Source organism: Euprymna scolopes, chromosome 33 (assembly GCF_053919585.1).
Source record: "Euprymna scolopes isolate OS-2025 chromosome 33, ASM5391958v1, whole genome shotgun sequence".
Lineage (NCBI taxonomy): Eukaryota > Metazoa > Mollusca > Cephalopoda > Sepiida > Sepiolidae > Euprymna > Euprymna scolopes.
In genome coordinates, this window is record NC_136514.1 from 14,796,280 (window position 1) to 14,811,670 (window position 15,391).

General features: G+C 32.7%; 1 protein-coding gene and 1 pseudogene across 1 annotated transcript in view; one reads left to right on the forward strand and one right to left on the reverse strand.

Annotated features, from left to right (window-relative positions):
• The window catches only part of LOC145258153 (cubilin-like), a 409,766-nt gene that overhangs the window by 212,393 nt on the left and 181,982 nt on the right, over positions 1 to 15,391 (forward strand). The window contains exon 35 of the mRNA XM_080115944.1: positions 5,894 to 6,056. Within this exon, the coding sequence (XP_079972070.1) occupies positions 5,894 to 6,056 (163 nt within the window). The remainder of the gene's footprint in view (positions 1 to 5,893; positions 6,057 to 15,391) is intronic.
• Positions 13,974 to 14,105, reverse strand: LOC145258479 (U2 spliceosomal RNA; annotated as a pseudogene).

Here is a 15,391-nt window from a genome sequence, read left to right on the forward strand (position 1 = left end):
GTCCTTGCTGAGTTTGACAGATAGATTCCTGAGTTCGACAAGATATACCTGAAGAAGGACGGAGGTTACATCGACTGAAACATTGTGAGAATAACATTCAAGATTAGAACAGTAGTCGGAATAATCCTAATAATCCAAAGCGAAAATAAATGCATTTCTTTTACTACTGTAGTAAAGATGCTTTTTGCAAATAATACATTTCCACTAAGATGCAAATAAAAATAATGGGTTCAATATATTTCGTGATCATTATTTGATAAATACTGAAAATTTAATTAAAATTGGTTAATTTCCTGATGTTTGGTGAATTTTTAAATAAAGGGAGAGGTCAAAAGATTCATTTTGCACGTACCTATTATTAGCTAAATAGAATAATTACAATCACCTCTGGTCTGTAAACCTTAGGGTAATGACCACTAAGCGCTAACCCTCTAAATTGGGGCCTCACGAAGATTAATTTTATATAATTTTTAAAGAAACAATTTCTTTATTAATTTAATTTATAAGCATATATTTTGTAAATAAATTGTATCTAAGCGATAGATTCGGTTTAATCGATATATGACAGGCACGATCACTTCAGGGTGTAATGGCTATTAAGAGGTGACTCTCCAAATATCCTTAATTGGAACTTCACAATTGGATATAATTCAATGTCATATCCAATACATAAAAAAAAAACACCATGGATAAATATTTATAATACCCAGCATCTCATTAATAGTCACAAATCTCTCACTTCCACTTTCTGAAGCCGTGTCAATTCCTTTAAGCCGTATGTAGTACCAATAGACCATATTGGCAGGTGCTGTAGCAGAGGACAAGTCATCCTTCGGTGTAATGTCGTACCAATATACTGCCTCCAGTATGGTACACTGTTTTCTGGCTGCAATCCTTTTGACACTTCTATAACATTGCTCGATGATGTTGTTAACAGAGGCAACATATGTACAACGAAATCGAAGTCTGATTCTCCATTCGTCCATGAAGGCTTTAAACAAGCTGCTCTGAAAGGCAGTGTCATTATCTGTTAGAATTTCTGACAGCGGACCTCGTTCATAGAAAAGAGTCTTTTAGTTTCCTTAAAAAGATAGATTTTTCTTCAGTTAACCAGTTGAGCAGAAATCCACAGACCAGTGACCCGGTGCCCCTGCATTGGGCTTCGAGCCTGTTGGCATGTCAACTCGTGTATACTCACACTTACAAAGTAACACACACACACACACACACACACACACATTATATTCTATCCTCTGAAGAAAAGAATTTTACATTCTTTGAAACTCTGCGGAATAAGGATATTTTATTGCCTTTCTCTATTGGAGGTATTCTGTCGAAAAATAAATCTTTGCATGTAAATTTCCAGTTTACAGTTTTTATTTATGCTTATGTTTTATATATATATATATATATATATATATATATATATATATATATATATATATATATATAAGGTGACCCAATAAAATGTATACACTCTTTAAATGACCATAAAACCAACATTTATTATAAGAAAGAAAAGTTTCATACATCAAAATGATGTGAGCAAATATAGAAACCTGCTAATTATCGAAAGTTTTCAAATTGTTGGCCATTGTTGTCCATGAACAGCTAACAACGTTCAAAGATTGAATCAAAAACGTTCCTAATCAGTCCAATTGGTACGTTGACAGATCTTCTTTCAATGGTTGCTTTCAACTCATTCATTGTAGCTCGTTTTGTGGTGTGAACCCTGTGTTTAACATGCGCCCCCCCCAAAGAAAAGAAAAATCCATGGGGACGTGGTCAAATCTTGTGAGCGTGGATAGTACTCGATATTTTCTCTTCGTCCTACCTTTCTGTTTCGCAGGTGACTATCAAGATATGCTCTTACAAATTTGTTTAATATATTCCTATTACTATCCTAAATTATATTTGGAGTAGTAATTACAAACTCAAAGTTTAGAAAGTTTATATTTAAGGTAAAATATGAATTAACAAATGCAAAAGTATTGGATACACTTTTAAAAAATTATTTTTCTGAAATAAATTTAAATGACTTTTGCTTAGCGTGTTGAAATAATGCAAACGAGTTATCACTGACCAATCAGAGAGCTTTATATTAAAATAATTTTATAAAATTCTTCCAGTTTGGGCTCACTCCTTCAAAGTCAACCAGTTCATTTATAAAAATGCCTAAAACTAAAGAGTTGTCAATAGACATTCGTCAAAAATCATTGATAGGCACAAAGAAGGAAAAGGGTATCGAATAATATCAAGGTAACTTAATCTACCTCTTAGTACAGTTGGAAACTTTATTAGAAAGTTTAAAATCCCTGGTGAAGCTGTTGCAAATCTTCCAAGATGTGGTCGGCCAAGAAAATTAAACGAAAAAAATCAAGGTGGGTAAGTAGAAAGGTACAAAAAAAACTTTTCTTACTCGTGGTGAAATTCAAACCGACCTCAGAGGAGCTTGGATTAATGTGAGCAAGGATACAATCAGTAGAGTTCTAAATCGTTCAGGTTTTGTGTCAAGGTACCCAAGAAAAGTTCCATTATTAAAGCTTAAACATGTCAGATCACGTTTGAATTATGTTAAAACATATGGGGAACAACCCCAAGAATTTTGGAACAAGGTAATCTGGTAGGACGAAACTTTGGAAGAAACACAGCAACACATGTATGCCGTAAAAATGGCACCGCCTATAACAAAAAGAATACCATTCCTACGGTAAAGTTTGGCGGTTGTTCGATTATAGTATGGGGGTGTTTTTCATCCAAAGGTATTGGTGAACTAAAAATCATCAATGGTAGAATGAATGGATGTATGTACAGGGAGATTTTAGAGAGAAAACCTCCAGAAATCCATTAGTTTGTTGGGACATAATAGCAATTTTGCATTTCAGCAGGACAATGATCCCAAGCATACTGCCAAACTAACAAAAGAATGGCTTAGAAATAACGGAATTGACATTCTTATTTGGCACAGTCAGTCTCCAGACCTCAACCCATTTGAAAATTTGTGGAAAATTTTGAAGATCAATGTTCACAAGAGGATTCCACAAAATATTCAACAACTAGAACAGTTCTGCAAAGAAGAATGGCGCAAAATACCTGCATATCTTTGCAAAAAAACGTGTGCAACTTTAGAAAGCGATTGGAAGCTGTTGAACGCAATAAAGGCTACGAAACCAAATATTAAATCAACGTATCCAATACTTTTGCGTTAGTTGATTTATATTTTTCCTTTAATATAAACTTTCTAAACTTTATTTTTGTAATTACTACCCCAAATATAATTTAGAATAGTAATAGGAATATACTGACCAAATTTTAGATAAAATCTTGAACCCTAATTAAAGTTATGACGAAAAATGTAATGTATCCAATACTTTTGCGTGGCACTGTATATCTCAAATCTCGTACCACGGAAATATATATAAACACAATAAACATCAATTCCATATAATAGCCTGACAAATCCTCACGAGAATGAAACGTGGAAATTCTGTGTAGGTTAATTGCTATGTATATTTTTAATACTTACTACCTAGCTCTACTCACACATAGAGCACTGTTGAAGTAAATGCTGAAATTAGATACAGAAAATTTTATGTAGATACATAAAATAGTAATATATATATATATATATATATATATATATATATATATATATATATATATATAATGTTCAGAATGTGAGAGATTATATATAATAAATCCCACAGCCAAATACCGTCGCAGCCCACAATAGCCATGACAGTCAACGAACCGGATGTCCAAGACTCGAGTTTCGCCCTCATTTGGGCTTATCAGTTAGACACATCCGAACTCAGGATTCGAAACCCGAGCCTCTAGCATGCTAGGCAAGCACTCTGCCAACCGAGCAAACACCCAGCACACAAGAAATTCTATTAATTAACACAGATCAAGCAAACTGTGCCGAAATCCGACTGTGAAATGAACCTATTTCGTCTAGACAATGGACGCGGTCATCCAACCAACTTCAAGTCGATGTCTCACAAGTAGGAGTTTCAACTCAAAAGAACGATGCCATCCAGCAATGCTAACCTAGCGAGCAATTAATGATAGGATTTTTGGAATATGAGAGATTATATATAATAAATTCCACAGCCAAACAAGGTCGCAGCCCACAAGAGCCATGACAGTCAACAAATTGGAAGTCCAACATTCAATATATATATATATATATATATATATATATATATATATATATATATATATATATAACTACTTCATTTATTCACATAAATTTAATATACGAAAGTATAGATTTATGCGTAAACTTAAAGTATTTACTTCAAAAGTGCTCAATACGTAGGTAGAGCTAGTTAGTAATTTATAAAATATATATGGCGATTAAGCTACACTGAATATTCTGCGTTTCATCCAACTATAGGATTCATCAGGCTTATGCATAAGCCTGATGAACCCTATAGTTGGATGAAACACAGAATATTCAGTGTAGCTTAATCGCCATATATATTTTATAAATTACTATATATATATATATATATATATATATATATATATATATATATATATATAGTAGAAATGGTAATTAATAAAAACCTGAAGAAAGTGTTCAATACTGTTGTAGAGCAAATATGCGTTTTATTTTTTATTATCATATTTTTCTGTTTAGTTTCTGTAAAAGTCTTAGGAAGCTACCTGACGACCTAAAAACGGTCGTGTAGCTGAAACAGTAATGTAATTAAACAGAAAAATGCGGTAATAAAAAAATAAAACGTGTATATATATATATATATATATATATATATATATATATATATACTTAGGGGATTAGAACAAGAGTCTAAAGAGCAGAGTATATTTTAATGTATTAGTACATTCAATAATACAATTAAAATAAAAGAAACGAAAACAGTACTCGTTGTAATGTAGATAGCTATTTTAATATTGAGTAAGATGATTGATAATTTATAATTAAAAATTAAAAATCGGTTTTATAAGGAAGAGCAAAACAAAATCAATAAATTGCATGATCCATTAACACGCGAACCATTAAAAGATACATCTGTCTTACTTAAAAATGCTAGGTTTATTTTGGTGTCTTTAGAAAAAAAAACACCAAATATTTTTGCTGATGAGGAGACTGTTTCGAAAAACCATATGTTAAAATTATTGTCCAAGACTAAATGTCTATCACAATAAAAACATCGTTTCCGAAACGATCGTACAATTTATTGATTTTGTTTGTTCTTCCTTATGAAACTGATTTTTAATTTTAATTATAAATTATCAATCATCTTACTTAATATTAAAATAGTTCTAGGCCATATATGCCTATCGACAACAACTAGAACAGTTCTGCAAAGAAGAATGGAGCAAAATACCTGCATATCTTTGCAAAAAACATGTGTGCCACTATAGAAAGCGATTGGAAGCTGTTGAACGCACTAAAGGCTATGCAACCAAATATTAAATATATATATTTTAATTATAAATTATCAATCATCTTACTTTATATATATATATATATATATATATATATATATATATATATATATATATATATATATATATATATATATATATATACGTCCATTACATTATCATCATTATTTATGGCTTAAATCATGTCATGTATGTACAGTTGCACGTTTGTGAAATAATTTTTTCAGAACAAAATTTTAAAGTCACAGATTAATTTTTCTAGATTTGGAAACTAACGCTCAAGTAACTGATATTTCATCCCCCCCCCTTGGTTTCTTGTGTATTGCTTAACATAAATCTTTTGTTTTTTTTTTAAAGCCTACTGGTGGGCTTTACTTATTTTTCTAATAAGCTGAAAAAATATGCAAACAAATAAAAATTACACACTAGATACACTTAATCAAAAATAATACTTTCTTTTTTTTTTATATTTCAGATCTCTCAAAACGATGAAGTCCGGGAAGTTTTTTGTGGAGAAAACTCTTTGACTGGGAAGAATTTCACATTTGAGTCGCCCATTCTTTTAGAGTTCAAGACTTCAAACTATGAGATTGAGCAGCATGATGAAGCAAGAGGTTTTAAGTTAAATTATACACAAGGCAAGTGGACGAATTAAACGCTTTTTTTTCTTTTGTCCGAAATATCTATATTATATTTCTATTTGTCTATCTGTCTGTCTGCCGATCTGTTCCACTTTTTCTTGGAAACTACTGGGTCAGTTTGGCTGAAATATTTTGTATGGACCTTTATGATGAAGTGCAGTAAACTAAGTAATATAGTATCCGTTAATAGCATAAGATTAATAGAGATTAATAGGGATTAATAGAGATTAATAGGGATTAATAGAGATTAATAGGGATAACATGGTCTGAGGTTTGATCCCTGGAGGCAGTTAAGCTACGCTGATGAGAGGTAAAAAACCTTGAAACACGCGTGTACGTAGATTACTGTTTTAAAAATAATAAAATAAATAATATATATATATATATATATATATATATATATATATATATATATATATATATATATATTAAATATGGCAATTAAGCTACACAGAATATTCTGCATTTCATCCACGCTAGAAAGAAAGAAGAATTATCTTCTAAGTTAGATGCGAAGTTAAACAAAATTGTGATATTGAAGAGTCCTGGAAGAAATTGCGGGATGCCATCTATGAATGTTCAAGCGAAGTACTAGGACTTTCCAAGAGGAAGCATCAGGATTGGTTCGACGAAAATGACATTGAAATTCAGGGTATTTTAGACCGGATGCACTCTTTGCACAGGGCCTGGATATCAGACAAGAATTCTGCAGCGAAGAGATCGGCTTATCTCAGTGTCAGGAGGGATGTTCGGTGCCGATTGAGGAAAATGAAAGAAGATTGGTGGTCTGCAAAAGCCTCTGAGCTCCGGGCTGCTTTTGATAGGAAAGATGCGAGGGTATTTTATGAGGGTCTGAAAGAAGTTTTTGGACCACAACAATGTGGTACTTCACCCGTTATGGGGGCAGATGGTACAACCTTGTTGACTAATATGAATGACATCTTTAACCGCTGGAAGGACCATTTTGAAGGAGTGCTGAATTCTTCTTCTGATGTTGATGATGTTTTGAGTTCTTTGCCTGCAAGAATCCAAATAGCAGAACTAGATGTGATTCCTAATTTTTCTGAAGTTCTCGCAGCTGTAAAACAAATGCTACTGAGAAAGTCTGCAGGTGATGATGGTATACCAGCCGAAATATTCAAGTTTGGTGGGAACACACTTTTGAAAAAACTTTTGGAGTTATTCATCAGGATCTGGGAAGGCGGTTCTGTACCTCAAGATTTCAGGAACTCGTCAATAATCCATCTCTTCAAGAATAAAGGAAAGCGCATTGATTGTGATAACTACCGTGGAATATCACTGCTCTCTGTGACTGGAAAAGTACTAGCCAGGGTCATTTTGAACAGGATAATCATTCATCTAGTAGACAAAATTTATCCTGAGACGCAGTGTGGTTTTAGATCTGGAAGGGGAACCAGCGACATGATCTACTGTTTATGCCAAGTTGCAGAGAAGGCATGTGAGAAAAATCAGGATCTGTTTGTCATTTTTATCGACCTAACCAAGGCGTTTGACTCTGTCAACAGAGTCGCACTTTGGAAGGTTTTGAATAAAGTTGGAATCTCTGAAAAAATGTTAAATGTAATAATATCCTTTCACGAGAATATGGAGGCACGTGTAAGAGCAGACAGAAAGTTCTCTGAGTCATTTGAGGTAAAAACCGGTACGAAACAGGGTTGTGTTATGGCGCGTGTGCTCTTTGCCATCTTCTTTTCAATCATGCTCGAGCATGCTTTTAAAGATTACACGCAAGGTGTTCATTTTGAATTTAGAACTACCGAGGGTCTTTTTAATCATCAAAAATTCAAAGCTAAAACACTAACAAGAAGCAAAATGGTTCGTGATTTTCTTTCAGCAGACAATGCTGCACTCATGGCCACTTCATTTGAAGACGCACAAGAATTAGTTGACAAGTTTTCCAATGCCGCAAAAGCATTTGGTTTGACGATTAGTATTAAAAAGACAGAAGTTATCTACCAACCAAAGCCCACTCCGTTGCAGCAAGGTGGTGTGAATATTCCGAGACCAGAATATGTGGAACCGCCTCAGAGAATCTTAGTGAATAGACAGCCTCTAAAGTATGTTAAATCCTTTGCATATCTCGGAAGTAAGGTGAATTCGCCAGCATCACTTGATGATGAGATATTGAGCAGAATTTCAAAGGCGACTGTTGCCTTCAGCAAACTGCGGTCAAGAGTATGGAATGAAAGAGGTCTGACTCTAAAGACCAAAATCTCGGTTTATCGTGCAGTGATTGTTTTGATACTCCTGTATGGATTGGAAGCCTGGACCCCATACCGTAGGTAGATTACGCAACTGGATATATTCCATAAGCGTTGCCTTCATAGTATATGTGGATTAACATGGAAAGACAAGGCTCATAACCCAGGATTGTTTGCTAGGTGCGACATTTTAAGTATTGAGGCCTTCCTGATGAAGTCTCAGCTTCGGTGGGTTGGTTACCTTGTTTGCATGGATGAAAACCGTTTTCCTAAGCAACTAGCATACAGTCAACTGAAAGAGGGTAATTGAAATGTGGGTCGTCCATTTTTGAGGTACAGGGATAAGCTGAAAGACAATCTTAAGCATGCAGGCCTGAACCCAAAAACCTTTGAAGAAGATGCTGCGGATAGAAAATTGTGGAGGGAAAAATGTTTTGCGGGCATTAACACATGCATTGACACACGGCTATCGAATCAAACAAATCTTTGTAGAGCAAGAGTAGAGACAGCACCTTTCCAGCCTGTATCCTGTGAGTCGTGCGGCTTGGTTTGTGGGAGCAGAGCTGGCCTGTGTCACACATGCGGCACAAGCATTGAAGGCAGAGTGAAACAGCGAATTTTTGGCCCTCATGCATCGAACACGATGGGAGAGAGTCCATTATATATATATATATATATATATATATATATATATATATATATATATATATATATATATATATATGTCAATTAAGCTACACAGAATATTCTGCATTTCATCCACACTAGGATTCGTCAGGCTTATGCCTGACGAATCCTAGCGTGGATGAAATGCACAATATTCTGTGTAGCTTAGTTGACATATATATTTTATAACTTACTACCTAGCTCTACCTACGTATTAAGCACTGTTGAAGTAAATACTTAAAGTTTACATGAAATGAAGTAGTCATATATATATATATATATATATATATATATATATATATATATATATATATATATATATATACACTAGAAGATGTACAGAGTGTAGCCCAGTATTAATTCTTTAAAAAAAGTGAATTAAAAAAAAAACTGATACATGTACATACGAGTATTGTTTTTTTCTAAACAATTCACTTTTTGTAAGTAAAAAAAAAAAAATACTCGAGCTGAGATCGAAACCAGAACCCAAAAACAGTGAGTCAAGTAGGATAACAATTAGACCAGTTTGACACGATCTTTAAAAAGTGTTTTCAAACGTATTTATTCTTAACATAATGTGAACGAGTCATGCATGTGCAGTCAAGAAACAGTAGACAAACAGATAAAAATCTAATGACCCGAAGTACCAATTTTTCAATTTTGACCCCTTAACAGCCCTTTTTTTCCGGATGAAAACTGATTAAAATTTTTTTCCATATGTCTGAATGCTCTATATACCAAATTTTAAGTTTGTAGATAAAAAATTCGTGGAGTATATAGGCTAAGAATTGTCCACACACACACACACACACACACACACACACACACACACACACACACACACACACACACACACACATTCTCAGTTTTATAGATTAAATATGATCCAAGACGGCTGACTAAACATATACGTTGCTGGGTCTTCTATGAATTTTCTTTTTTCTGACATTATATTGCCATGCATTTTTATTTCTAAGCATAAACATTTGTATTTTTCTTAAGAGTATATGAACGATAAGATTCGATATTGACATAATAATAATAATAATAATAATAATAATAATAATAATAATAATAGGTTGTTTCTGCAAAACAAAACTGATCTGTAAAAAATGTACAGAAATTTTAATATGCTGAAATAGATGTTTGGTAAGAAAAATAAATATTTGAACTTTAGAATGTAGCTATACTACTACTACTACTACTACTACTACTACTACTACTACTACTACTACTACTATTATTATTATTATTATTATTATTATTAGTCTTTTATATATACCTTGTTGTTTTATTCAACAAACATAGTTTCTAAACAAAAAAGATTAGTATACACAAAGAGTGAAATATAATTGAAAAATCATATTTCACACACACAAAAAAATATCTCTATCTATTATTTTTACTTTCATTAATAATTCACATAATTGAAATATGAAGAAAAATTTCGGGCCTTCTTTTTATAAAGTGAAAAGTAGATCGGGCAGAGGTATGTAACTCTGTATTGATGAATACGAAGTTATTTCCCCTTTTTATATAAAGAATGAAAAAAGTCGACTAAACAAAGGAAAGTACCTCGGTATAACTTCTTTTTGGTCCCCGGACAAAAGGAGAGTGGACCTGTAAATTCACCCTTGTCCATTTGTCCATTTGTCCATTCGTCTGTTCATCTGTCAATAGCTACGCTTTGGAATATTTTAAAATTTTGCACAAACATTGACCATGATATGAGTAAAAAAGTAACGAAACGGATTTTCTGGGGAAAACTCCAGTTGCCCCCCTGGGGGTGCATTTCGGGTTAAAATGGCTAAAATTGACACTTTTTTGCTTATTAAAAAAAAAAAATTGATGCCTTGGATTTTTATAAAACTTTCTGAAAAGTTGATTTCTATATAATTTTATTTGTCTATACTTTGCGATAACACTTGGTTGCACGCCAGGGGCTCTTTTAGGACTAATAAAAACACTCCATTTTTGGAACTATTTTAGCATATTTGTCCAAAATTTTCTATGTATGTCTATTTAGCAGTTTTGCATGGTGCTAAACTCAAATTTAAATATGTTAAGGCCTTGGGAACTTTTGGGGTTAAATGTGGGGGAGGGGCAAATGATATTTTTTTTTTCTTTGCATAGTGCAGAAGTCAAATTTACATATGTTAATGCCTAAAACTGCATTGTTTGTTCATTTTCACCAGAATTGGACGTCCCCTGGGGACTTTTGAGGCTAAATGGTGGGAGGGATGCTGAACTTAGTCATTTTTTTATGCCTCGTTCACTGTGCACTCACGGGGGACCATGCATGCTTCACTTATTGTTTCATAAAATGGCATAATTTTTAAATTATTCCAAGTAGATAAAATGATTACTTACTTGAATTAAATAAAATTATATTTAAAAAAAAAAAACTGTACTAATGAGTACCTGTTTATCAATACCAAAAAGCAAATAAGGGTTAATGAGATTATAAATTGAATGAAAAACAATACTATCAGAGTATTAAAGACCAATAGTTGTAAAGGGAGTATTTGTTGACACTGGGTTTGAAGACAACCATGTAGTAGTCTGTAGGGAAGCAGTCATATATTAATGTGTTCCACACGGGAAGATTTTGAGAAAGAAACTCTGTTCATGGAAATTCTTTCTTAACACATCAGTATGATTTTAACTAAGTTCAAATTATCTATATATTAATACGATAGCGTGTGTGTTCATTTGTATGTCACGCTTACATCCGGGTCGTTTAATTGTTATGTACTTCTATTTCTTGTCATAAATAATTTTATCAAGAATTCTTCATAAGTTTTGGTTTCGATTATGGCTGAAGGAACTCAACTTATATATATATATATATATATATATATATATATATATATATATTTTTTTTTTTTTTTTTTTTTTTTTCATAAGTTTTTATTTCGGTTTCCATTCAAGCTAATGCACCCAAGCCATATGGATTTATTTTTTTTAATTATTTTTGAAATCGCAACTTATAACATAAAAATCGATAGAACATTAACTCTATAATAATATATACGAAATCTGCAAGGATTAAAATATCATATCTAAGTGTTACTTTACGCCCGGGCTTTACCGGGAGTTCGTGCTAGCTTAAATAAATACTTTTGCAGTTTTAACAAAAAAGCTACAATAATATCAGAGCGTCTCCATTTACACTGAACATCTACAGAATGACATCAATATATTTCATATGAATGAGTTCCCTGTGGAATTTCCATAGGTCCCGCTAGTTATCATTATTATTATTTTTTAATCTCGCCTGAAAAACACCACTACCGTCCAAACTTTACGCATGTAAAAGTGCAACAAAATAGGACATTAAATGAGAGCAACAAGGTGATTAATTGGTAAGTTTTTACTTTAAAATGATGACTTGTATAGGTATTCGGGTCTGTTGAAAACTAATATCACCTTGTTACAATGTTGTAGTCTGCAGGGAAGCATCCTCGTAGTAATGTGTTCTGTACAGGAAGTTCTTGAGAAAGAAACTCTGTTCATGGAAATTCTTTTATTAACACATCTGTATAATTTAAAATAAGTTCAGATCATTTTTAAAAAATCTCATTTGAAAACTGGTTTTATTGTCCATGTATTACGTGTTTAAAAGTGCGACAAAATAGGAAATTAAATGTGTAATTAAAAGTGCCACAAAATAGGAAATTAAATATGTAATTAAAAGTGCCACAAAATAGGAAATTAAATATGTAATTAAAAGTGCGACAAAATAGGAAATTAAATGTGTAATTAAAAGTGCCACAAAATAGGAAATTAAATATGTAATTAAAAGTGCGACAAAATAGGAAATTAAATGTGTAATTAAAAGTGCGACAAAATAGGAAATTAAATATTTAATTAAAAGTGCGACAAAATAGGAAATTAAATATTTAATTAAAAGTGCGACAAAATAGGAAATTAAATGTGTAATTAAAAGTGCGACAAAATAGGAAATTAAATATTTAATTAAAAGTGCGACAAAATAGGAAATTAAATATTTAATTAAAAGTGCCACAAAATAGGAAATTAAATATGTAATTAAAAGTGCGACAAAATAGGAAATTAAATGTGTAATTAAAAGTGCCACAAAATAGGAAATTAAATATGTAATTAAAAGTGCGACAAAATAGGAAATTAAATGTGTAATTAAAAGTGCGACAAAATAGGAAATTAAATATTTAATTAAAAGTGCGACAAAATAGGAAATTAAATATTTAATTAAAAGTGCGACAAAATAGGAAATTAAATGTGTAATTAAAAGTGCGACAAAATAGGAAATTAAATGTGTAATTAAAAGTGCGACAAAATAGGAAATTAAATATTTAATTAAAAGTGCCACAAAATAGGAAATTAAATGTGCAATTAAAAGTGCAATAAAGTAGGAAATTAAATGAGATCAACAGGGAAATTAATTGGTAAATTTCATCTTTTACTTAACACACACAACAAAAAAATTAACATAAACGAAAAAGCAAAATATTTTTACTTAAGCTACATACTTAAGCTTACGCCTGTAAGTATCCTGTATCTCTACTTAAATTCGCCCATGTATGGAGTATTGTTCTCACATTTGGGCTAGTGCACCTGCTACTAGTCTCTCACTCCTGGACAAGGTTCAAAAGAGAGTCACCAACCTAATAGGTCCCGAACTGCCAGCGAGCCTTCAACCTCTGTACCATCGACGAAATGTTGCATCCCTCTGCCTGTTTTACAAGTATTTTTATGGTATATATGCTCCGACAATCTACAAGCCCTTATATCCCCCTCGACGTAAATACCCCCAACAAACCCGAGAAGCAGCAAAATCTCGCCCCAACACAGTAGAGAACCCAAGATTCTATAAAGCCTTCTACTCTAATAGTTTCTTCCGCCAAACTGCTAGACTTTGGAATTTCCTTCCAGGTTCCTGCTTCCCCGATTATACTGACCTACAGAAGTTCAAGCGTAATGTACCTATTTACAATGCCTCCCCACGGGACAGAGTTAGACACCAGGGTCATTTTTTAACGTGGAGAAAAGGTACAAAAATAAAAATTGTCTCAGTCGTGAAGGACTTCTCCTTCACCAAAAGAGAACGAGAAATGGAAGTGCCGCATCTGAAGAACAGATACTACACTTTGATCTTGGCCAAAAGGCCAGAAACAGACATCTTGCTGCTCAACTCCCTACATAGTATCCCTATAATTTATGCCCCAGATAGTAGCCCCCTACATCAAACTGTGCCTTTTTGGGGGTGAAAATGCAATTAAAAATAAGCTAACAAAGACAAGTATATCTAAGTTAGCATGGAAGAGACGTTCTTGGAAAAGAAGATCCATTTTGCTGTAAGTATACATTTTGCTAAGAGCATATATCAATGTTGTTGTTTTTTTTTTAAGTAAAAACAAAGTTAAACAAAAAATGGAAGTAACTTTGTATTAACGAATACAGTGTTACTTCCATTTTTTTTATCTTAAAACTAGCATTTCAACCCGGCGTTGCCCGGGTGTTTGGAGGTGTATGTTGAGCAAAAAAAAAAAAAGCGGTCAATTTTTTTTAACTTTGACCCCCATTATGACCCCTTAACATTTATTGTTTTGGGCTCAAATCAAGTTATTAAGTTAGATCCATGTCCAAGGAACCCATATCTAACATTTCAAGTGTTTAGACCAAAAATAGGCGGAGGAGCTTGGTAGAGTTCTCAGAGGTCAGATCGTTGAACTTTGACTCCTTAACAGCCAAATTTCTGTCCGAAAACCGATCACATCGATTTTCCCAAATTTCAGTACTCAGTATCTCAAATTTCGCGTCTGTAGATTGAAAATTGACAGAGTTATTGCATAGGGAAATGTACACAGACAGACACACACACAGACATACACAGACACGTTCACTTATATATATACATATATAGATTGTGTAATTTCGGTAATTATTTTGAATCAACAAAATAATTTCTCAAACGAATTAAATCAAATTACATTTTTCTTGCTAAGAACATGAATCGATATTGCACAAAAAACTGACGAATCAGAATCAAATATTGATTTGTTGAACGACAGCTATTCTGACCAAGTTTATTTTATTATATAGAAGAATATTTTTTGCTAGTTGAATAACAAAACTATAATTTTAGAAAGTTCTTTCTTTGGTATTAACAAAGATTCACAATAAACCTGTTCATAAGTCATGTGTTTAGTTATCTTGATTAAATATTTTGTATATGTATGTAAGAATGAGAACAGATTGATATGTGAACATTGTATGAATCACATACTATTCAAGTATGCGTGTAATATGAACGATGGAGGATGACTCTATTATTTCATAGTTGTCTTGCTCAGTTAGAGGGTTGACAGGTTGTACTACAAGTGTTTTGCTTCTATTGTACCAGAATTCTCAAATTGAAGTCCACAGCTGGAGGAAGATTGGAGAATGTTTCCGATTTTCAAT